The 25,843-nt window shown below is 37.9% G+C and overlaps 1 protein-coding gene across 3 annotated transcripts in view; it reads right to left on the bottom strand.

The window, feature by feature from the left end:
* Nucleotides 1–3,153: 3,153 nt before the first annotated feature.
* The window catches only part of STAG1 (STAG1 cohesin complex component), a 179,909-nt gene continuing 157,219 nt past the window's right edge, over nucleotides 3,154–25,843 (bottom strand). For all 3 annotated transcript variants that reach the window (XM_057428966.1, XM_057428967.1, XM_057428968.1), the window contains 12 exons: nucleotides 24,305–24,397; nucleotides 20,527–20,701; nucleotides 18,119–18,258; nucleotides 16,268–16,369; nucleotides 14,639–14,787; nucleotides 13,463–13,591; nucleotides 9,339–9,544; nucleotides 8,323–8,494; nucleotides 5,626–5,736; nucleotides 5,305–5,419; nucleotides 4,157–4,237; nucleotides 3,154–4,061 (listed from right to left, as the gene is read on the bottom strand). In XM_057428966.1, the coding sequence (XP_057284949.1) occupies nucleotides 4,038–4,061; nucleotides 4,157–4,237; nucleotides 5,305–5,419; nucleotides 5,626–5,736; nucleotides 8,323–8,494; nucleotides 9,339–9,544; nucleotides 13,463–13,591; nucleotides 14,639–14,787; nucleotides 16,268–16,369; nucleotides 18,119–18,258; nucleotides 20,527–20,701; nucleotides 24,305–24,397 (1,497 nt within the window). In that variant the 3' untranslated portion in view covers nucleotides 3,154–4,037. The remainder of the gene's footprint in view (nucleotides 4,062–4,156; nucleotides 4,238–5,304; nucleotides 5,420–5,625; nucleotides 5,737–8,322; nucleotides 8,495–9,338; nucleotides 9,545–13,462; nucleotides 13,592–14,638; nucleotides 14,788–16,267; nucleotides 16,370–18,118; nucleotides 18,259–20,526; nucleotides 20,702–24,304; nucleotides 24,398–25,843) is intronic.

The following is a 25,843-nucleotide window of genomic DNA, read 5'->3' as shown; positions in this document are numbered from 1 at the left end:
TAGCACTACTGCAAACAGCTGCCAACTTCTGTAATGATCTGTTTGTTAAAAGTAACCTCAGTAACTTACGGCACTGTATTAGAAGACAGAGAACTACCCTACCTGCACGCTGCTGCTGCTCTTGACTCCCCCAGGCACGTGCCTGAAGTGGAAGAAAGACAAGATGGCAACTTGGCAGGTAGCATCTCTTCCCAGGTAGGTGCAGCTGATGCCCGAGTGAGTACAGCCATGGAGCGTGGAGCCTGTACCTGGTGGAGAAGGGCAACAACTAAAAATCATCTGAAAACACAGTACAGAAGGAGTGCTTCAAGTACGAGTCCCAGCTCCACTGTTCTTTGTACTAGCCAGAAGCAATGTCTTGTTTACTAGACATTGTTAAATCCTGTTACAGGTGTACTGTCCATCCTGGCTGCGGACACACTGAAGCTACCTATAGGAATGTACCTGGTGGTACTGCAGCAGAAACATGCACTTGGAGCAGATGTGTGTACCTGCTGCCCACAGAACAGAGCTGGCTGCAACAAGGTAAGGTAAACTGAAATATTGCTATATTGAGGGTCGCTGCCATGAAGTGAGTTCTTAGGTAACTGAGAAGCTATAGTCAGAGTCTGGAAGGAGCAAGAGGATTTTTTGGAGGTAATTAGTAGCTGAGAGTTGCTGGTGGCTATCTCAGGTTTAGAGGCAAAAGCTGTTTTAAATGAAGCAATATGCACGCAGTTTCCTCAGCCTGCCCAGTGTCAGGAGGAGATGCTAAATGAGAAACCCAGTTGTCATAGTCACAAACAGTAAAATAAAACCTTTCTTGTTTCCTAACCTCATTAGTTCTGTAGACTTCATCCTGTCTTCTGTTCCTTGCCAGGACAAGAACTTGCCTTTTATATCCCCTCGATTCCCAAGCAGTCAGTTGCTCTAGCAGCACAATGCTTTGGAAGCCCACTGGGAAGCTGCTCTGGCCACATGCCTTGAGTTTCTCTTGAATTTCAGTCACCTGCAGAAACAACAGAAATAAAATCCTTTCAACAGAGAGCAGCCCCTGAACTTAGAAGCGTGAAAGGTTACTTACTGTGTTGCACAGCGCATCAGGAGTTGAGCATCACTTACAAGCAGTTTGAGACGTAGCATTTGGGCTGTGTTTCAGGAGTAGTCAGGCCTTGAATCCTATCCCTGTTCCTCACCTGTGGCATCTTGTTACTTTCTCTGACTCAAGATGATTTTCCTTTAGGAAGTGGGCCAGGCGAGAAGTCAAGTCAGTTTTTCTTTAATGCTACAGAGATGAAATCATTCACAGGTTGGACAATCATAGCACCTTTCTCTCTCAGGCATGGGAATAAGGAGCACATTCATTGCAGGGATCTGTGAAACTCCATTTAGCCCAGCTGGTTGTTGGACCTTCCAAGCCTTTAGTACATTGTCCAGTTCACTTCAGGCATACATGGCAGGAAGGTGAGATTTTCGTTAGAATTTGTGACAGTTCAGACAGTGTTAAGTTTTAACAATACAACTCTCCCAACTTGGGTGAGGACTTGCCAGATTTGCAGCAATTTCACAATAAACCCCTCCCAGATCAACCAAAATCCAAAAATCCACCACAGTAGAAAGAAGAAAGAGCAGGCAGGGTTTTCCTTTGCGCTGCAGCTGAGTGGGTGAGGTTGCTTATGGAATCTGGGGGTGAAGCCTGGACTGCAAGAGCTACCTTTCAGTATTTCCTTTGGCTACTAAGAAATGGGATGGTAAGATGTGATGGTCCAAACGAGCTTTTAAAAGAAAGTTATAGTGAAGAGGGTGCTCATCATACTCATGATTTTGAATAGTTTATTAAATGAAAGGTGAAGCATCAGTTTTAAATTGTACAAAAGGAAAAAAAAACCTCATATTGTAAATGTACAATTTACAGAATTACTAGCAAAACCAATCAAGGAGACACTCATAATACAAAAACCTATTGACTGCAAACTGAACTGGAAACCCATTGCAGGTACCGTGATAATAAATGTTTGTTATACAGTATTCTACAATGTTAAATTAGGAATCAGTTTTCCACACAGAGGACTGTGAAGCACAAGGTTCGTCTGAGACTACGACTGAAACCAGGCAGCATTTGTTATGCTACTATGCTCACAGGGTTACTGTGATGACAATTTAATGCAGCCATTCCTGCCCACCCTATTACTTTTGGGGTGGGCAGAATAAGAAGGGAGGTAACGTGATTTTGTAAGGTTCCAGCTACGTCTCAGGTTTTATACATTACCCAACCACCATCTGAGGAATGGCTGAATTACCTAGTCAAACATTTTTGGCAACCATGTCTGAGAACTGCACATGTTGTAATAAACAAACCTCAGATGAGTGAAAGGCAGGTTTGTTTTTAAGATCTTTTCTTTCCCAGCAAGTAAGCACTGGGCACTGATGTGTTGGTTTGTTTTTCAACAAGCTCGTAACAGAAAAAAAACTCCATGATTATTTTGCAGTTGCTAAAAACACAGAAAAAGCACCTCTAAACCTGCTGTGCTCCAAGTGGGTCAATCTGCTTCGTGTCTCAAATGTTAATGTTAGAATGCAGAAAGGAAGATTAACATTTTGGGGCTGATTCTTTGAGATCCTAGAGTCAGTGCAAGTCGTGGATGGGCAGCACCTCTGGTATTGGGCCTGTGTAGCAGCTCCTAGGCAGAGTCATAATGGAATTCCAAATTATTGAAGACATTGAAAAATCTCTTATTACAATGACTTAGGTTGAGAATGTTTTGGGTTTTTTTTTTTGATGTTTTTAGCTTTTCTGAAAAATCTTATTTCATTCCCCCAAAGAATTATTCTTAATATGCACAGTTAACACTGAAAATGTAGCTGTATTCCATTGTAAGCTTAAGAACTTCACCATCTAAGCACAAATTTCTATGCAGCACATACAGTACTTCTAACTGGCAAAATTAATTTACAAAAATAGCAGAAAAGGGTATTTATGGCATGGAAAGTAGACATTCTCTTCTTTTATGGTACAGTTAAAATTGCTTTTAGTTATGCTAAAATGATTCCTTTCCCCCACCCTTGACTTCTCTTTTTTATTTTTTTGACTAGGAAAGTTGCTGTTTATGTACCTTGGGTTGGCAAGGGCTTGAAGTAGGTAGTAAAAACAGCAAAGTGATTACTTGAGAACCATTTGTGTGTTTTACTGAGAATACTTTATTTGCTGGTATAAGTTGCTAAAAATGCACAGAGCAAGTACCAATAGAAAATTTACTGTTTTTGTGTCCCCGTGTGCTATATAAAATGAATGTTACACAGCGTCTGTTGGAAAAGTGGCTTCACGGACATCTCTTACTTTCTGTCCCATTATAAATAAAAATAAATCTTCTCAAGAGTATAAAATCTGGGTTTATCATATCAGAATCTGAATTTTTTTGGCAGAGATGCACGTCATTAGAATTCTAACCTCTTCTACAAGAGTGTTCTTCTCAATGCCTATGAGAGGATATAAGCGTACCATAATGTTAATCAAATCCAGTGTGTTCAAAAACACTTTTCTGTAGCCAGAATGACCTGCTTATAGCATCATCGCTAGTCAATGGCTGATAGGCATAGGTTTAATAAAAATGGCTAGCTCTTAAAACATAAAAAGGCAAATGTTAAAACTGTTTTAAATTGTACAGCAGAAAAATAAAGTTAAAAAGTTCTGTTTTCACTCAATGTTGTTTTCAGAAAACATACTTAGAACAGTGTTTATTTCGACAGCTGTCTTAACAATTTAAAACTTCCTCCTCATCCAGAAAAAAAAATATCTGTATTAGGACAGTCAAGAACAGGGATACAAATGATTTTTCAGGTCAGCCCTTCTGAGGTGACTGGATTGGCCAACATTCCTTTCTGTCATTAAGAAGTTCCTCTTCTTTCTGTCACTACAAAAAGGGATTGACCTCAATCATTTGGTTAAAAATCAAACTGTATCACATCAAAAATGTGGTTTTCATACAAGCTATCACAGTATATAGGCCTCTAGCTCTAAACAATAGAGTTCCAAATTTGTAAAATGTCTTCACCAGACTTCAGAACATAGGCATTCCAAATCCCTAGAAAAATGATGTAAAAGACAGTAATCAATGAGGTGTAACAATCATCAGAAAGCACCGCAGATAAACAGGAAATGATACTAGTAAAGCCTTACTGAATCGTCCTCAATGATAGCTGCGGAGTCAAAGAAGTCTGGCCTCAGTTCAGCCCGTTCTCGCCGATTCCTTGAAGGTGGCTAAAAAAGAGGAGGTAGCAGGTTTAGAACATAGCAGCAACCGCTCGGGTACAAAGGATTCACGTGGCTCTGCAGCCAGTGGGTGCATCTGGCTTTGGGCTTTCCTAGAAGGTCTGATACAAAGATAGGCTCTGGCTTAGGGAAGTGCTGCTTATGTTCACACTTACTATTTAAGGACTGGGGTGAAAGCTCAAGTGATTTTAAGTCTGTGCTCGCAGCTAAGGACAGGCCTGAGGCTGTTGCTGATCTAAGGATGTTCTTGTTTTAGGACTGTAGGCCACACTGCATAAAATCTGTCCTTTAACTCTCTTTATGCTTTTAAGTTTATGGTGAAGTTTCAGCTCTGACCTCGACAGAAAAATGGGTTTAGAACAAAAAAAGGTATTTAAAGATTTCATAGCATTTCTGAGAATTAAATCTTTTATGCTGTCTTTCCCTAGGAACATAAGAGTAAATCTGATATTCACTATCTTGATCAAATTCCTTCACTTCCTTGCCTGGGTTACTAGGATAAGAGAGATTTTACTTACTTGATGCTAGCAATAACCTTGGTATTCAGCAGCAGCAACTGAATTACTGCCTAAATTTTCTTTCCAAGACATTATAGCCCAGTCCTCAAGTAACCCCTGCCTTACTGTTTGGATATAAAAGGAGAAACAGGAAAGCACAAAAATGGTGAAGTGTATAATGCAAATGGCTTTTTTTTTTCCTATTTTACATGGAAAAGGCCATCCAGAGGGCCCTGGAGAGAATGGGCCAATGCAAATCTCACGGATTTCAAGAAGGTCAAGTACAAGGTCCTGCACAGGGATTGGGGCAGTCTGAAGCAAAAATATAGGCTGTATGGAGAGCAGCCCTGAGAATGATTTGGGAGTGTTGGGTGATGAGCAGCTCACCTTCCTGAATCTGCAGCTGTAAGTTCTAGGGAGCATTCGGATCATTTCTGCTCTCTCAGACAACAGGAAATGTGGCTCAAAATTTTGTACTTTTTTTTGTTTGCACTTCTAAAATTCCTTTTAAATTACCTCTCATCCATTGCAAACTTGTTGTTAATAAGATTTACTGACCAGATCAATGACCATCGTGTCCTCAAATTCTTCATTCATATCCTCTAGCTGACCTCGTGAGGACATCATTACATCTTCAAAGATGGGCTCAGCATCATCTTCCATTAGACCTCGTCTGATTATATAATGAGAAAGAAAAAGTCATTTCCAGGCATTTCAACTTCACCCATGATTTTCATCATTACAAAGAATGCCTTCATTAACAAGAGGTCAAATGTCACAGAAGCTGATGGCAGCAAACCAGAAGAAGGTGACATTTAAATTGAGGCACTGTCATTTAAATGGTTCTGGGCTAGAGATGAGAATGCTCTGAACACTTACACTGCATGCCTTACACCAGTTCTCCCTTTCATGTAGTTCATGGCTGTCCTGTCCTTTCGATTTAAATCTTCTAGCTTCTGTTGGCCCAACCAAGATATCTGCATCTGGGGACTAACAATCAAAGCAGTGTTACGAGTGCAAACACAAACAATTTTGAGTTGGCTTTTTTAGACAATATCTACTTAAGTATTGTGTTTGGCCATGCTTCAGATTAAGGTATTTAAATCACATCCCATCATTGTACATGTCTTCAGGATTCCCTTCCAAAACTTGTTCCCTCTTACTGAATGTGTGCACAAACAAAAAAATTCCATTAATTGTTATAATAAAAACAGCTACATAAAATGGCAACATCACTCTTTCATTAGTGTGACACCTGAAGTGGGAGCATTACTAAATCCTACTTCACTGTCACAGATCAGGCAAAATATCAGCAAGAATTGATCCAAATTAGCAACTGACACACATTTTAAAACAAAAATGTCACATGACACAAAAACCAAATTGCTTTTAAATATATACACTGATTAGCGTCCACTAACTTAGCCCACATGTAAATACTTTAAATGCTGTACCATCTAAATCCAGTAGTATACAGCAACAGATTTGATATGATTTGTATACTGCAGCACAAAGAAACAGTAGTAAGCTAAGGGTAGCTCTTGATGGGCAACACCAGTTTTTATTATTTTACTATTTTATTGTTAATTATTTTTATTTTTAAATTGTTAGATAGTTTTGTTGGATTCTGTTAAACAATTTTGTTAAATTTTGGTTTTTGTTATATTTTTGTTAGATGATTTTGTTAAATTTTGTTAAATTTAACAGATTTTTATTAAATATTGTAAGATGATTTGTTAGATGATTTTGGCAGATTTGGTTAGATAATTTTGTTAGCTTTTGAATTTAGTTAAATTTAGATTGTTTTGTTAGCTTTTATTAAATTTTGAACAATAATTTTGTTAGATAATTTTGTTAAATTTAGTTAATTCAGATAATTTAGATTCTGTTAAATATTGTTACATGATACTTTTTAGATGATTTTGGTAGCTTTTGTTAAATGTAGTTAATTTTATTAGATGACTTTGGTAGCTTTTGTTAGCTATTGTTAGCTTTTGCTGGATTTTGGTAGCTTTTGTTAAATTTAGTTAATTTGGTTAGATGATTTTGGCAGATTTTAGATTTTGGTAGCTTTTTTGTTAATTTTGTTAGATTATTTTGTTAGTTTTTTGGTAGTTTCTGTTAAATTTAGTTAATTTGGTTAGATTAATTTGGTAGTTTTTGTTAGATTTTGGTAGATATTGTTAGAGTGACAGCTTTTGTTAGATTTTGGTAGCTTTTGTTAAATGTAGTTAATGTGGTTAGACAATTTTGTTAGATTCTGGTAACTTGTGTTAGATTTTGCTAGATGGTGGTAGCTTTTGTTAGATTTTGCTAGAGTGTGTTAGATTTGGGTAACTTTTTTAGATTTAGTTAATTTTGGTAGGTGATTTTTGTTAGATTGTGTTAGCTTTTGGTAGCTTTTGTTATTTTAATTAATTTTGGTAGGTGATTTTTGTTAGATTGTAGTAGCTTTTGTTAGACTGTTAAATTTGTTAAATTTAGTTAATTTTCTGAGGTGAATCTGGTAGCTTTTGGTAGATTTTGTTAAATTTAGTTAATTTTGTTAGATGATTTTGTAAAATTTTAGCTAATTTTAGATAATTTAGTTATTTTTTTAATTTATTTTTGCAGAACATTTTACCTTCTGAGGCAAAAATTATTATCAATTATTTCTATTTAGAAAATACTATGACTAAAGAATACAGGATGAAGCAGGAAAGTTTACGATTAAACAGGGATCAAGCAGGGTGGCTGCATGTTCAGTAAGAACTGGGAACCTGGGGAACATATATCAAGAAAAACACAATGGACAAAATCTGGAAGAAAGCCAAAAAGCATAATCTGGCTATTTTATACTATACTACATTGGTTGAGACCTCATTCATCTGGCAAGTAGAATATGACTTTTTAATACAGCTACATCAGTGCATACAGCTATAAAAGTTATAAAAATAGTCTTCAAAACAGGTATTGCTATTCTGTATCCTCAAATTAATAGAAATAGCACATAATAGCATTCTCTCAAGACGTGTATTCTGAACGTACTGTTACATAATAACCACCGTTTTCTTCCCCCTCTAAATGGAGGTCATAAAATGCGAATTGAGTGAAAAAAGCTATATATTATTTAGCGCAAAATAAACTTGGCAGAGAAGGCAGTTATCCCAGAAACAGGAAATACTAGCCAAGCTGCTAGAATTGGACTGAAGAGTTAATTTACAAGAAATCATTAGGATGGCTGGAGACCAGTAAGTGCACTATGACAAAGGGCAGAAGGGAAGAAAAGAGAACATCTAACAGGTCTTCCAGGGAAACACTTCAATCCAACCTGGGGCCACAAACACTAGAAAGATTTAACCATAACCATATGGTTATGCTATGAGATAATTTTAACATATGGATTTTCTACTATGGTTTCATGATAACATATTTTCCTGGGAACTGAAAATAAAGTCTTGCTAGCCAAGACATTTCCAGTTGTTCTTGCAAATAAATACTGCATCTGTGGAGCCACCGACTAAGACTTTCTGTGTAAATAACATGTAACTCCTGTGCCTGGCTCATCATGCTTGATACTGAAATTCCAACACTTACTTGTGTAAAAAATCTTGTTCAGATCCCTGCTCCGATTCATGCTCCTGGATCTGCTCTCCCATTTGTCTGGTGTTCTCTCTCAAGACAGTTGAGGTGAGCTGTGGTGGTTGCAGTGTCCCTGGAGTATGTATATTTTCGTTCCTGTTCAGCCACGAGCCTTCTAGACTCTCATCTAGAAAAAGGACATTTTGAATTAATTACACAGTCCTGATAAGGGGCAGCACAGCATTACCGCTGTTGGGATTTGTTCAGCCTGCTCTGAATGAACACCTAACATTAGTACTGACAGCTTTCCAGCTGCTGACACACTTTGCTACAGTTAATTTTATTTGCAGCACTTTCTCCAAATCAGATTTTCAACAGTTTAGTAGCTTTTCAAACAAGTGGATAAATGCTTGAAATCATAAAGTTTTCAGCTCTCATTTAATTTTGTGTTCTTTTAAGGTAGGATTATTACAGCTATTCTCAGTGGTAACACAAGTGAAGGCAGAAATACTTAACAAACCATCAGAAGTCATTGCAAATATCATACTGCAGCACTGCCTGTATTATTACTGGGTGTCTTGCATACTTCTACCAAAAATAATTATTTCCCAATTACTGAGTTTAGAATCTAAATGTAAGATTGTTAATTTCATATGCACACAGCAACCAAGATACAGGTAAACGCTAAGATGAGTTTGGAGCATAAACCCCCCAAATCTGGTCAACCTCAGCAGTTGAATTCTGTGAAAATCATGGCATCCTGAAGGAAGCAAAAGAGTACCTGAAGAAAGGAAGTGGTATTTTATCTACCTGAACTCCAGGCTGGCTATGAGAAACTGAAGGACTTGGTGCATGTACTGCTCAACAGAAGCTCTAGTGGAGAATGGGCCAGCTCAATGTTTGCAGCTGTCTTGTTTTTACTACATACAGAATATCTCATACAGTTCAGCAGTAACTGATAAACTATAAGGGCTCCTAAAAAGGAAACTTAATATTAGGTACAAAATGAGGCACTCTAAACCCACACAAACCTTCTACTCTCTTTTTGTGGAGTGGTGGCCGTCCTTTCTTATTCCTCACTGAAGAGGCTTTGCTGCTGCTGCTTCCACTGTTAACTGACATTCTGTCATCTTCACCACCTGTAACCAGTGAGTTTCTATAGGAAATGAGTGGAAGCCATACATCTTCTCTTCTTTCCATCATCTGTTCTGTCAGAAACTTCTCCAAGTACGAGTGACTGAAAATAAAAGAAAGACAATGGGTACAGAGACACAACACACTGTTCCCTCTTTAATTAATCTGCAGCCCCAATTTGTGGTGTTGAGAGCTTAACATAAATCCTGCGTGATGTTTCATTATTTTAATTTAATATATGCTGATAGGGCATTGTGTCTCTGACTGATTAAGAGTATATGGCATTCCCTGAAAACGAGCTAACACATTTAATGATGCACAGGTTACTCACAGATAAACGATATAAAATGTTGTCTCCCCAGCATCTTCCTCCTGCATTTGTCTGCGATCATTCACAGCACACTCTACTTGAATACCTTTTCTGTTTTGCTTAATGAGGAAGCCACCTCTCTATACTGCTACTGTGTCAACAGAATTAGAACCCCTATGGTGAGGATGTAGGCTATCTTTTTGCATCTTGGAAGAAGAACAACGGCTTCTTCTTCAAGCAGTCATTTTCTGATAAAACAGTTGAAAGCCTGTTCCACTGCCATGAAGAAGTCCAATATACACATGTTAACTAAAGGGTGGAACCAAACAGCCTCCCTCCCCTGTGTTTTTTGTCTGTCTGCTGTTTTATTAAATAGTGTGAATGTGTCTTCCTTCCCATAACACCCAAACCCTGCACTGAAGGCCAAATTCTTGGTTTATTCTCCTTCTCTTTTACAGTACCAAAGACTGTTAACACTTGAGTGTTTCATGACCTCATAGAATTTATCTGCAGAATAGTCATGGAAAATGGGAAGCTTTCTGCATCCAATTTATACAGTGCACAGATTGTGCCCAAACTGTGAGGAAGGAAAAACTACAGCACTTGAGAGTTCTTAACTGATTAGATGCCAAAGGTGCGGTAACTTTCTCTCAGCATTTTAGAAGAGCTTCATAGTGGTAGTTCTCACCAGCTTCAGCAAAGATGATAGAAACTCTCAATTTTAAGGAGTCGGAGCACCTCACCGAGCTCTGTCTAATCTCATGTCAGACACCCAACAGTCAGCTGTCCAACCTAAGCTACAGTCTCTATTTGAGAAAAATAAATGGAAAAGAATGCCTCCACAGGGCAATTCGCTTCTCTACTGTCTTAGATGAATTCCTCAGAAACTCCCTGCCTGCATCTCCTTACAGTGATTGTAACTGCATTAGTATAAATCTTTCTTTGCTAAGTGTAAGAAAGAGTCTGGCATCTTTGATGTACAGTTTTATATTAAATCCACAGATTTGAATATACCCATGTGGCTATCACTAATTGTGGAGATTACTGATAAACGGAGAAGTCAAACAAACAAATAGAATAGGAAAACTAAACGAAATCAATGTTGCTGCTCCATTCCCAAACTAGAAACATCTTGCTTTTCTCCTCCCAAATAAAAAAAAACACCCAGCAGTAAACCAGAAAGGAAGTAGGATCCCTGTAAAAGAGCAGTATTTGCTGAACTGTGACAGGAAGGGTATTTTGTACCAAGGACAGATGACACATGCAGACATACTGGGCAGACAGTTCATTTTTACGAGGTAGGGAAGCCAAGCTTAAGGACTTACAGGAGACAGGAAGCTCTATGCTCATGAGACATTCAGGGTTATTGTAGAGCACTGGACACTAACAGCCCATTGCTGAGTTTAGGGACAGTAATTTGGCAGGAGGAGACAGAGCCGGGGCAGGAGATAAAGGATCCTGTACGCAGGACTCCTCCACCAGATGGTGGTCATGTACCTTCCTCTTCATAGGCAACCCCTTCAGAGGGAAGGGGAAGAGGTCCCTGAGGATTGGAGGAGTAGTGCTACCGAGAAGGGCAAATCAACTCTCCAGAGTATAGCTGGGTATGTAATGTCAGTGAAGCACTATGGGCAATGCAGCCACTGCCTGATGGGTGCAACCATGACACGTATCTCAAGGAAAGGAATGCAGATTTCTCAAGACGACATCTTTACATATAAGCAAGTTATCTTGACTCTTTTCATAGTCACCACAGCCAATGGAATCCAGGGCATGTCTGCACTCATCCTAAAGCAGTAATTTAGCAAAAATCAGATAAATCATGCCCTAAAGGACCTATCTGTTTGCACTGATCTTCAAATTCAGCAAAAGTAAATAGTTCAGAGACAGAGGACTACAATAAAGACAGATAAAATCATCAATCTTTACAGTCCTGCAAAGAAGCCAGTGGTTGGGTGTGCAGGCACCAATGAATGGGGAACCTTCAAGAATAAATATGAAATGGCCACATAGAAGGCAAAGGAACAAGAACTCCTCCCATACTTAATTTCAAGGATCAGGTCATGTAAACTGTACACAGCGATGTAACTTTAACTTCTAGACACTGGAGAAACTTATGGAAAGGATGATGACTGTCCATGAAGGATAAATGTCACAAAATTAGACAGGAATCAGGCTAATGGCACTTAAACCAACAGATGCAGGAGAATCTATGATTCAGCTAGGAAGACAGTAATAAAATTCTATTATCCTTAAGTCCTGTCCTGAAGAAAAGGCCAAAGGTTGTCAATATTCAAGGATGTAACAATGGAAAGCAGTTTCAGACATGAGTGCCAAGCTAGCCCAACTGGATCATCCAGTTCTGAAGCTCATTCAACTATTTCTTCTACTATGTTTGCTGAATTGACAAATGACTGATACAATAAAAGACTCAAATTGGTTCAAGTGTGTATACGTTAAAAATTATACAAAGTTAATAAAGATACATAATAAAGATACGCTGTTCCCAGGCTGAAAGTCAAAACCACAGCACTGCACCGGCTACTAAGAAGGAGAAAAATGACTGCTACTGCTGAACCCAGGACAATAACACATGTAAAGCTGTAGTATTCAGAACTGTTTACTCTATTAGAAAATTCCTTTAAATCAAATGTTTTCACAGAAAAACTACAGAAAAGTTTGACACAAAGAGTCAGTCGAGGTAGTTAGACTAGATAAATATGACTTACACTCATTGTGGTCAGAAAATTGAGTGGAAAGATATCTATAACCATAAATCATAAGATTTATGGCAACTGCACTTTTTAAATGGCCATAAAGCTATTCAAAGAATTCAGTTGTACACTGGGCACATACTGCTTGGCTGATTTTTGACTAGAGACCTCTTCCTTTTTCCCTTACTACTTCTGTGCAGCACCAGATCCTGGATATTTCCACATAACATAAATGTGCAGCATTCTCTCTGCAGCGATGCTGACAACATGTCCATGCTGTGAGCTTGCCCTGAATAATGCAGTTTTCTCTTTGCCCATTGTGTTGATATCCACAGGCTCTCTTATCAGTCTGTTCAAATGGCGCTCGTAACACAGCATTTCTTGCTCTTTATTCAGATCTTATCAACACTACCTCTGATTTCACCTGCAGTAATTACCACATCAAATTCAGACTGCTTGTTTTAGCCTGTCAGGTCTCTAACACCCTGCTCTATCCTAACCGTGTCCTCTCCAAGCCTCTTTCTCTGACCTGTTGTGCCAGTAACAGAAGCCTTGACAAACCTTTATTGCCAAGTTTAACTCAATATATTAAACTAAACAACAAATATACATTTACATTTTATGTAAGTATCTAACAGGAACAGATGTTAGGTGTGGTGTTCACAAGCCTGTAAATGTCCTGCACTGCTAACATTTAATTTCCTTTTAATTCTAGCCTGGAAAAAGACAGGTTTTTATTTTCAGTGCCCCATGGGAAATTCTAAGGAACATTGTTTTGTGAGGTCTCAAACACACCTCATCAGTGGATCCGAATATCCTTTTCTCATTCATTTTTATTACTTTAAAATATAAAATGATCAATAACTGCGTATGTGGAATGTCTCACTGGGAATTCCTATAGGCTGTCAGATCATGAGAACATCAAATCAGAGAGCTTAAACACACGCTACAGTGATTAACAGAGCCCACCAAAACCCACAGAAGGAGCATTACTTACACAGTCTTTTTATCCTGTCGCAAGAGTTTAGAAGAAAATTCACTAAGCACTTCAAGGAAAGCAAGGTTAGGAGGTGGATAGTCTTGTCCTTTTTGATTCTGGTATTTGAAGGCAAACTCTATGCCATCTCTACAGTAAAGAAACAGTAACATTTTCAGACGTTTGTAATCAAATTTAAAAAATGTTGCATGTCACGGAATTCTTTGTATCTTTACATCCCATCCTAACTTTTTCTTTTCTCCTTCACTGCTAGCAGGCACCTGCTTTTGGACAAAGGGAAGTCGAATGTTCTCTCTCTGTTTGTGAGGATTGTCAAAGACAACATCCCTCCAGTCACATGCTAAGAAGGGACTTACTGCAGCCTAAGAACTTGTCAGGTGCTGAAAGCTCTGCCTCAGCAGGAATAGCCAATGGGCTCTTGATTCTGCATGAAGCAGAAGCTTGCAATAAGAATAATATATAAGATACAACAAGATCTTTTGCATTAAGAGTCAGAGAACTGGTGTACCAGAACATTGATATGTGCACCTCTGCCTTATCTTTGCTTTATCATTTGAAAACAATTTAATTTCACATTATCTAATAAGGGCGCACGCGTGTCTTGAACTTCTCTTTTGCTTGGTACAGGGAAGTGACTGGTAGCATTTTGGTCAGGCTTTGCTCATCTTAGTCTTAATGACTCAGTCTCTGAGATAGCAAATATTAATATTTTAACCTTTTTATGGCATGGGAAAGTCAGAATATAAATTCAGCAGTGCCCTTCTACACTTTCCAATGCAGCAGTTGCGTAAAAAGCTTAAATCCATTTAAAAAAAAACCCTAGAATTCCAAAGTATTTTTGAATATTTTTTTATAAAAGCCCTTGTCGCCTATAGAATCCAGTGGTGTGGTATAAAGAACCATTTATAACTGTTAGATACAGTCTACACAAATATATATAACACCAGTGGCTTTACCTGAGATAGATGAACACAGCCAACCCAATAAATTCCAACAAATAATTAGATAGCAGTTAGTTTTTCTTCCTTTCTTATACATACACATGTACAGCCCCCACCATTTTTCTACATAAACTGTACAGGAGCAATTAAGATTCCGTACCTTTAGAAAAGGGATGCTCAGCTAAAGGTTTCATCTGAGGTAATATAAAAATCTAGTTTATTTACCACCACTCACTTGTGTAGTGTGGCCACAGCCTCTCTTGTCTTGATCTGATCCAAGCCAAAAGTGAGGGCAAACCGACGAGCCAGTTCCTTAATTCCACTAACATGGGCAGATGTCCTGTCCAAATTGGGACCTTGCTCCTGAACAAGCTCATTAAACAGCTAAAGAAAGAATTTGATTGTTAAAATCTGTGAGCTAGGAAACACTTGTCTTGAGAAAGACATTTGTTCTTAACCTGTTATTGCTAAGAGTGGACATGCCAATGGCATTTTTCTCTTATATTCATCTTCTAATCCACTGCCAATTGTCACCAATCTTGTGCAGATGATAACCCTTAACCAGAATTTTGCACTTACCTTCACTGAATTGCATCTGTTATTCTCCCAACTCATCAAGGTGGTTCTGCATTCTGATGCTCTAAAATACCTACATCACCATTAGATCAGCATCTTTGAATTTAGGAAGCAAAACTGCTCTTCCATCAATCAAGACAATACTTTAAGAGTATTACTGAGTAAATGCCTTTGGAACCTCCTTGGTAATGCCTTTTCAGTGCAATAACGAACTACTCAGTAGCTTTCCAGTCAGTTCTGTATCTAACTTTCTGCTATTGCCATTCAGACCACATTTTCCTAACTTGCTAATGAGAATATCAAGAGAGACAGCGTCAGTCACAATATTAATCAAGCTGCATTAAAGCTACTGTTTCTCTGATGTCCACAAACTCTGTTACCATATAATTAATGAAAGCAGCTTAATTTGACATGATTTCTCCTTCACAGAATCCTACTAGCTGTTACCTATCACTCAGGCACTTGCAAATAGCTCATCTAATTATCACCCCCCCCCCCCCCCCCCCGAAAATTATACCAAGCTGACTGCCCTATGGCACCTGGCTTCTTCCTCTCCAAATTTAAAGGCAGGAACTACTTTTGAGACCCAACAACTCTTCTGTAAGTAGAGTTCTCATGTTTTCACAGCTCTTTCTCAGCTTCCAGATTGCTACAGAAAATCCCTCAGGACGCCGGAATGAATTTTGGAAGGCTTCAAAAAGATGTTTGCAAACATCTAGTTTATAGAAGTGATTTCTCTGTGTGATGGATATAGTTAGTACTTCAAGGGCCTAAATGGTATTTAGTGAAGCACACGCTTGCTGCTGTTGGCAGAACAAGGATGGATTTCATCATCAAGCCAGTAATTTGTGGTTGATGTAATATTTTCAGGGAAAAAAGCATGTTTAACCACACTGGAAGACTCAAACTGATTAGCCTGAAGTTTGAAAAAAATCAATCTGTATTCAGACAAAATGTAAAGAAGATGCATTACTTCCAGCTAATTAAAAGTCATCCTCATTCCTCTCGTTCACTAGGTACCAGTAAGCAAATGCTAATACTCAGCTTGGACCAAACTGCCTACAAAGCTCTTCTCTCCCTTTCTTCCATTTTCATCTGACCAAAACTTTCTCAGTGTGGTCTTGAGAGAGATTAGGGAGACAAATGAGTACTGACAGCCTGAATTGAGGAGCAAGAAGATCTCGTATCAGAATTGCAGTATTTTCGCTCCATTGTAAAGGGCATCACAGAAAATCCTGTCCAGTATATTTTGCAGTGAGGCATTTCTTACAAAAATCAATATTCTTACCTGTTGCAAACTGAGAATGAGTGTCTTTGCACACTGGATTTTATCAATTTGCCTTGTTTTGCTCAGGGTTTCCTTAATGATATCTCCATAGTCATTGTAGTACTAGGAAAACAGGGGAAAAAAAACCTCTTTATATCCTTAAATTGAACTTCTTACACAATTTCTTAAATTTTCCTGATAGAAAGATTGCTTGTGGTTCTTGTTTTAAAAAGGCAGCAGTTGCTAAAAACCCTACTCTCAAATCCCCATCGTTTGTGTGTGTGTGAGGTAATGTTTCAATATCAACATTTAAACTGACTGGCAGCCTGTACCCGGTGATGAGGTAAGGAAATCCTCTATTTGTTAGTATCTTCAGTAAAATATATGTTGAAAACCAAACGAGAGAGCATTTCCTACCCCAAAGTGAGTGTCTGATGTAAGTGACCCACGGCTACAGATTCTAAGAAACACCAGTACGTTGAGCCCGTAAGTAAGTGTGGCTGTGAGTAGTTGTTCACAGACATGAGCACACAGGTGTGAAGCTCCACGTACAATGCAAGGTGAGTTAGATGGCCAAGAAAGAAACCCACTGAAGCCAGAAAACTGAGTAAGAAATTAGCCTGTATGAAGTGCTGGTTTTCTTGATGTTAGAGGAATGGTTGCTGAAAACCACAGCCTTTGGTACTGACCATCTGGGTAGAAAAACCTGTATAATCATTAAAACTTCCAGGCTGAGAATATTAAAAAAAAATCTTTTCCAAGCAGTATGCTTTCAGCCTCATTAAGATTTCTGCACTTGCAATCACTTATTTTCATTCCCTCTAAAATATTACTCCTGCCTTTATTGGTATAGAGATCCTTTTAGTTTGTATTCTAATTTAAATTCAATTTCTCTCACTCACCCCCAATTTCAAGAGCAGGAGGGGTGTGGGGAGAGGAGAAGCAGGGAGGAAGCCAACCTGGATTGTGACAGCTTCAGTTTGAAACTCCTGCTCTGGAAAAAAATCCCTAAACAAGACTAAGCCTGAGCAGTGACATGGCTGATGTGTGTGTGCATTGGGGATTTTATTGTACTGCTGCTCCTGATGAACAGGAGGAGGAGGATTTAAAGTCAAATCCTTTGTATTTCATATCAACAGCTCAAACACTGTCTGTAGTACAGGACCTACTCTCCACTCTGTCTTCAGCTTTTCCTCTTTGATTGTCAACTTTGTGATGACTGATCCCTCACAGGCAGGTTTTGTGTGGCTTGGCAGTGTGAGGACTGCTAATGTGCCTGGTTTCTGGCAGGTAGACTCACCAGACCACGGTGCAGTGGTAGCTGCACTAAATTTCATTGGGCCTAAATACTGTATGTTGGCAAGACATTCAGTTAACGTACACCCACTTCGAGCAGTACTATATAGAGCTTTTTCTCTTTTACTGCTTTCCTGTTTAAGACAATCTTTTCTCACAAAATCAACCTGCTTCCTTATGGCAAGCACCAAGATTGGGAGACTGCCAGTGAGATATGACACTGAACAGATAACTGTCATTGAGGATTCTAGGACTGAATTTGAGAGGCAGAATAAGAACTTCTCTGTAGAGAGGAACCTCTGTGGAATCACTTAGCACCTTGTAGGACCAACTTCTGATGCTGCCTTTAATAAGGCACTCCTGCTACACAGGACAGGAAGTCCAGAGCTCACTGCTTCTCAGTAGCAGAAAAGGAAAATAAAGGAATTTTGCAAGGAAAAACTATTACAAAAATCAAATAAGGCTGAATAAGCTTTCAAAAGCATTCAATCTTCTACTGCACTGGAAGGGTGAGAAAGAGGGGGCCTGACACTACAGACCATTCAGTTAGGAAGAGGAGAGTACACTGAGCTGTACCTTCATATAGTGCTTGAAGATATCTGCTGCTGCATGCATGTCCACAATGTCATAAATTATCAGCTTACTAAAGGCAGCCAAAAGGTTTCTTCTCTTATGTAAAGCTTCAATTTTGTTGGCTTCATCTTCTTCATCTCCCTCTGAAAGCAACAACAACAATAAAACGTTCATAAGAAACTGCGATGTTCTAAAGCTACGTTATCAAAGAGCAGCTTCTGGAAAAAAACCAGTTCTTTAACATGGAGCAGGGGTTTTTGCTAAAATGAAAGGTGTGAATTCTTGAGTCCTCCCTATGGTAGGACTTTCAGGAAAGCTCAGGAACATGACACGCCAATGACCCAGGATGCTCTCTACAGTCCTGAGTAGGTACTGAACATAATCCACATGGAACTGAATCGCTTATTTACTTTACCCTGTAAAAGGCCATGGAAAAGACTTCTTTAATGCTTTTTGCTGAACTTACGAAACACAGGACATTTGGAGATGATTCATTAATGTAGCTAAACTATAAATATTCCACAGAAGGAAAATTAGAAGCAGCAATACTTGTACTACATGCCTGGGATTTTCAGATATGAAATCGATGACTCTAAAGCATCAATAACAACAGGGAGTTAAACTGAGTTGTAAGAAACATTAATATTGAATACCAATGTTGTAAGTATTAAGTCCCCATGTAAGACTCCACTCTGTGAATGAAAATGAAACTACACACAAAGAAATGTTAAATACAATATATATATAAAATAAAAACATTCCACAACTTATATAAGAAAATTAAATCATCTGTCACAGTGTGATTAAAGTAAGTATTCTCTGGTACTGAGAAGAGCTTATTCTTGGAGGGAATCTTCCAGCCAGTTTGAAGAAGTACAGAGCTGGGCAGGGGGAGGATTAAGTCACGTATGTGATCAGAGGCAATCTCTCATGACTGGAGTTGACTGTAACTCTGTAAGCACATTTTAATACTGAGATGCTTTAACCCACAGGATTGAAGCCCATTAGCACACACCCACCCCCTTTCTTTATTTTTTATTACTACTGATGTGTTCTGAATACCAAAAGTTATAAATGGCCAGACTGACTTCATGAGTCAGAGTAGCATAAGGGAACGGAGATTACATATAAAAAGATCTTGATCCATCTTTTTACTGCCTTCCCAGTTCAATCACAGGATGTTAAAGAACAGCAAAAAAACAGACACTGTCCTCCTAAAGTCTATCCTTGATGTATTATTCTGAACGTTGAACTCGCCAAGTATGATTAACTGCACATGGATTTCTGATGAAGGTACTTCAAAATGTGTTCTTCCCAGGAAACTTTAAAGAGATGCTCAACAAAGATGCTAGCTACTGAGGAGCTGGGGAGCTAGAAAACTGAAAGCACCTTTAGGGCCAGAATACATTCTCCAAGACCTTAGTTCTACATATTGCTGTCTGAAACAGCCCCTGTGTGTCATGCTGACATGCAAATAAGTGAATAATGCGCTAATTCAGATGATGTGCCAAAAAGAGTACTAGAGTGTGAACTCAGCAGCTCTTTCACAAAGTTTGACTATCTGGGAATCCATCACTGTCTAAAGCTATTTAGAATTTGGAAATTGGATACCTCTGTACTTGCATTTAGGCATTTATAACTCACAACAGCAGCACCAAGTGATATAAAACCAGACCTAAATGACAAATCTGCCTCTCCCTGACTGAAAGCCAAAAATCTCACATCATCCTCTGAAGAGGTAGAGATGGGGCTCACCTCAAACTCTGGCCTCTCAAAGTGCAGCCATACACAAAAGCCTAGGAATGAGCTAGGAAGCAAGCAAGCATACTTGATACTTTTCCCCAAGTACTTTCCTAGTCTCCAACCACACCAATGATGTCCTGAGCTTGATTTGATTATCCTGGGGGAGGAGGAGAAGAGATGTTTATTTAGTAACTGCAGTTTCTTAAGGCCTTCTTTGCCTAGAGCTTTGCTGGTAAGGTTTGTCTTCAGGATCCTATAACTCTGTTGGGAAACTCTAAAGGGTTTCTCTATGTACTGTTCCATCATACTTCTTCCCTTGAAGCCATATTAAATGAAGCCTGCTGCTGAGATAAGACTGTACTGTTATGGAAATAAATGTTAAGAAAAATATAGAACAGTAAAAGAAGAATAATTCTGTCCAGATTTATGGCACGTAGTTACAGGCTAGTCCCATGCCTTCTGAAAATATATTTTTTTATCAAGTGAACTTTATAAGTACATACTCTTCTTTAACACAGTAGTACTGAATATTGAATATTTCATATTCACACCTCCCAGAAATAAAGATGGAATAATTCAAAAACATTTGAGGAAACTCGCCTGAAAATTCTGTTTTCTTCTTTCTTTTATGGCTGTTAAAAAGTAGAAAACATGGAAGCTGAACATACCCATGCTCTGGTTTTCATCATCTTGGTCAATGAAGACATGGTCCATCACAAAACTGAGAAGTTCTGACTGGAGGCCTGAATCTGGATTGAACACCAAAGGCTGAAGACCTTCTCGGCCTCCAGTCATCAGCTGATGACTAAATATCATCAAGAGATCACAGAGCAGCATGAAAGCCTGAAAGGCAAAAGAGAATGAATGCAGAAAGGAGGGTCAGTCAGTAAGTACAATATTTAAATCTATATAATATATAAAAATATGTATTTATATATATTTTATATATTATATTTATATATAAATATAAATATATAATTTATCTAATTTTCAGATATGCCCTGCTATTATTAAATGTCTTTAACTGTACTCAATTGCAGTACAATTGTACTCAATAACTTTAAAATTTGGTGTGATTCCTACGTAAAGTTTACTACCTCTTCCATGTCAAAGGTTGATCTATATCAAACTTCCATTTCTTCTCTATGAGAAAAATTCTAAATCTACCTCTGATCCAAGAACTGTAGCCAAATTTACAGTAAAGAAAAAACACCTCTTTTGATAAGCACTTAGACAAGTTAAACAAGCACAAAAATAAACATTATGAGAGAAAATCCAAGCTCAGTCACTGTCAGATCCTGAAAATAGAGAAGCAGCTTTAAAGAAATTCTTGCAGTATTTCATCAAATCTCTGCAAAAAGAATCAAGTACCTAAACAGCTTTCAAATCTAGATAAAAACCAACCACAGCACAACTCTTAATGATTTATGCTCATAACTGTTACACCCTCACTACTTGAGAACAGAGTGAGAAGGCAGCTATTACCAGCTTGCTTTCTTTCAAGGGCTTATCTGCATGCTCTCATGCACGAGAATAACAGTTTTCCCCAATGGCTTAAGTCAGTGTCATAGCCAGCTGTATTCATTTGCACTACATTCAACGCCTGAGCACCTTTCAGAAAGTACTTTTTAATCATCTTATTTTTTCTGTCTTTAACCTCAGATTCTGAAAACTGAGAAAGAGAGGATGGTTCAGTGTCTGCATGTGTAGAAAGACTCCTAGAAGGTCGATGTTGGATGTGCTGTCTCTCCCCCAGAAGCCTGCAGGAGTCTCACTTAGGGCAGTGTCAATCACGATTCCCAGGTAGGTGGTAGGCCAGAGGCCTTTTCAACTGAACAGAGGCTGTAGAATAGCCCTGAGAGAGTCATGAAATCCAGTGTAGGCTTTAATTCAGTCCCATATTCCCCCTTTACAAAGGGCTGAACAGAAAAGATAGTTATATGTGTGTTTAACACATTTTTGAACCAAGCCTTAGGAAAAGCAGCGAATGAGAGCAATCTGCTTTATAAACTTTCAGAATGAAATCTTTGTGAAAGGTGAACATCATAGCAACTCACTTCTTGGAGTATGTTATAAAATCTGAATGAGCTATACTCAGACAAGAACAAACTCATTGTAAACTATGTTCTACTTAGGCTTTGGAAACGGATGCCACCATTTGGGATTTTTTTTTATACTGGATCCAGAAAGTTGTGATTCATTTCAGTGATGATCTCACCTGCTCTAAAGTCCTCTGCTAGTCAATAGAATTTAGGCTCATCTTAATGTAGACTTCTAAAATAGAGCACATGAATAATGCACTGAATTATTTATACTATTTCTGTCCCATATAAAGACAGCAGTGGGCTCAGATACAGATGTCTGTGCATTGTAGCTATGTCGAGTCATTCAAATAGTCTAGGAAATTTTGAAATGTTTAAGTCATGTTTCTATAAAGACCTAACATTTTTTTCCCTTCCTTTGGTATATGCATTGATCTTCTCTGGAAAGAATGCATAGATAAATAATCAAACGAGGCAGGAAGACAATACAATTTACACAGAATTCTCAAAAAAGAAAAAGCCAGTAAACCAAATGGATTAAGACGCAGTCCTGCATTTGCAGCAATATACTTTTTAAGGAACAAAACTGAAAGACCAGAGAGGTGTCAGTTGGAAGGGACCTCTGGAGTCTCTAGTCAAACCTACTCTGACTGGGACACTTGCTGTCTCTAGGTGGTTGGTCGTGGCTTTGTCTTGCTGAAGCTTGCAAGCTTCCACAGAACTGTGAACTGCAAAGGAGCTTCTAAGAAAAGTTTAAATCGCCAATGAAAAGCCCAACACTGCGGCTACCAGTAATGAGAGAATAAAAACATGTTGAGGTTTATAATGAACAAAAAAAATCCCACTGCAGCAACAGGAAGGATCATTTGCCATTTGTTGATGTAAAAAAGACATTCATGATAGTTTAAGCTAGAATGGTTGGCATTCTCAGGAAGGTAGATGATATATTCACATTATGTAATATTAATAAAATATACCAAGAGTAACTACTCAGAATATTAAAAAACAATTACTAAAGTTAAATCTGCTGGAAGACAATGACACATCAGGGTCTTTTAAAAATACATAAACCAGCAACATCTACCAGCCTTTTATATTTAGATTGATTGTTGCAGAACGTGTAAATGCCAAGGAGAGCTATCTTTCAAAAAACTAGAGATGTCTTAAGAAGTAGTATCTTTTAGAAAAACACAGGCAAAAACCACAGGTGAGTTATTTACAGTCTTTGCAGAATCTTGGGAGGTCTGATAGAAACGCAATTTGTAGACAACTAAAAGATGTCAAAAGACTTGATACAAATCAGCATCTATCCATAAAATCTCAGCAAACAAACCAGCCATTTCCTTTTCAAAGACGGAATTATTTCAACAAGCCCTTCTATTTAATTTCTTTTATTTCCATTTCTAAACACATAGAGCAAAAGCTTCCCATTCCATGCATGCACAGCTTCCCAAAAATCTAAACCAGAGAACTGGATAAGTAAACTGAGCCATGAAAAAAATCTAGTACCTTATTATGCAATCATATTTCACATATTTACTTATGGCGTATGTGTGCATGCACATACACATGCAAGAGAGATGCATGCACTTCAGTTTTCAGTCAGCTATGACAGAGGGAAGGACAGCAACCTAAGCTATTATGCTTATACTGATGAGACTCTAAAACCCCTTCCAGACATTTATATTTCTATAATGAAGACACTGTTTAAATACTTTACTCTGATTTTTCAAGAAGATCTAACTATTTGTGAAGTGATCATTTTTTCTACAGTGTGAGAGGACATCACATTCTTGGCAATATTCAGAGTATTTTTGTAAAATGAATTAACTTTTTTCCTGCTAGAAAACATGCAGTACTATGACCTGTACTGCTAGAAGCCTCAATTTTCTCCCATTAGCCACAATGGGAAAGAGATACAATAATTAGTATTCACCCCTGCATTTAACTGAATTATTAGGATAACAAAACAATGAAATACCATTGAGACTTCAGGCATTTGCTTTTGGCAGGAAAGGAGTCACTCCAGACTCCCTATTAGTTGGTAACAGGTAGAATATATCCCAAAATATACAGAGGAATATGCAGCCCATTTAAGGTCTCAGTCACCCTCTAAAAGTGCCTATTTCAAGCAATTAATAGTTGTCTAAAGAAACAGGCTTTTATTTTAGGTGATTTAGATGACTGAAGTTATGAGAGCTGAACATGAGCCTAAGCATCTAGGTAATCATTATATCAAAAATGAATTTGACATTAGCTGTGCTTTGAAGGTGCTTTTAACACAGCTCTTATTAAGAGTGTGTGTTTTATTTAGACAGAAGTTTTAAGTTTGATATAGTGTCATCCTGAGTTACAATTTAACATTCGCACTTCTCTAAAAGCACATGACAGACATTTCCTTTACCTGTTCTTTGACTGGAGTGTTGACATTTGATAAACACTGTTGGCAGACAGCCAGAAAGGATTTCACAGTTTTCCTCAATACCAACAAGTCCTCCTAGAATAAACATTAAAAAGGGATAATACATGGACATTAATAAAAGGTTGATAGGAATAAGAAAAATAAAAATATGGTCATAATTTCATACATTCAACCCTATAAACTGGCCAAACAAAAAAGGCCATGAGAAAGCATTCTACTTATAAAGCAGAATAAACCAAGCCACTAATTTTCAGAGGAATGACCCAAAGTTTCCCTGCAATAAATAACAGTAACAACAATAACAATAATCATCATCATAGAATATACATAACTAATTCTGTAACAATAATATCAATAACAATAATAATAAAAATAATAATAACAATTACATCCATTAGTTAAATTGTCTGTAATTTACCTTGAATCTAAATGTAACATTCAGAACAAAAGGGTTTAATACCTCAAGGTCAGCCTACCTGGTGGTTTATAAAGAATCCTGTACTTGGATATAAACAAAAGATGTAAAATACCAATGAATGTCTCAAGTTCAACAAAAGTATAATCCTAGCTGTCCACAGACATGGGAAACGTGAAGGCAAATCACAGAAACCTGATGAGTTACAGAGGAAGAAAGGAGGACTGCTGATCTGGAGAAAAAGGGATTTGTGGGTGGAAAAGATAAATGAATGACTGCTGTTGGTCACCTTGATATAGAGACAACTGTTTTGTATTTTAAATGCGGGTGCCAGAAGTGGCAGGCTCAATAGGAAAGCTGTGTACTTCAAGCTGGAAAATTAATGCTGTATCTTGATGAATTATTCGGGGTTTTTATGGATAACAAAATAAACTAGTGAAAACAAATCAAAACAAAATACTTTCCTCCATGATACCTCTACCAGCTTTCAGACAGACGACAGTGTGCCCTGCAGAACAACCTCCAACCTAAATCTAAAAAAATTCTAAACAGGTTTATTTTACCTATTAAATGTTACTACATGTAACATTTTCCTTGCTAAAAATTCCAATATCCTAATTATGCTGGCTGTTCAGTCCATATCTCTTATTTCTAGTTTTAGCTTTTCTTATTGCTTCCTACTATAAGATCTTGTTACTCTTTGTTTACTGAAAAGCCTTTTTGTTGTCCATATGGTCTTCCTGTACTTGTTCACAATAGAAGGCAGGTCTGCAAGCATCCAAAAGCACCTCAAAGGGTTTCTAAATCTCTGACCCTCTTAAAATGTTCAACAGAGTGTAATTTTCTGATACAGACACTGAAGGTCTATCAGCTACCTCACCCTTCTTATTCCTAATAATTTTTAATCTGATCAGCCTTCTTGTTCCCAGATATAAACCTTCCACTTGGCATCATTACAATACCTCTTTGGGTTTTTAGTTGTATTTTGTTTATCAACTGATCTATATAATCTGCATTTTAAATGCCTTCACTTTTCCTCCTTTGATGATTGGTAAAAATGGATGATAGGATAAAAATCAGGGAATGGATGTCTCCTGGAATGCATC

The sequence above is a fragment of the Pezoporus wallicus genome, unplaced genomic scaffold (genome assembly GCF_028554395.1).
Source record: "Pezoporus wallicus isolate ANWC-B61680 ecotype Strahan unplaced genomic scaffold, APGP_CSIRO_Pwel_v1 contig_593, whole genome shotgun sequence".
NCBI classification, from domain to species: domain Eukaryota; kingdom Metazoa; phylum Chordata; class Aves; order Psittaciformes; family Psittacidae; genus Pezoporus; species Pezoporus wallicus.
Note: the sequence above shows the minus strand (reverse complement) of the source record. Positions and strands in the feature narration are given on the sequence as shown.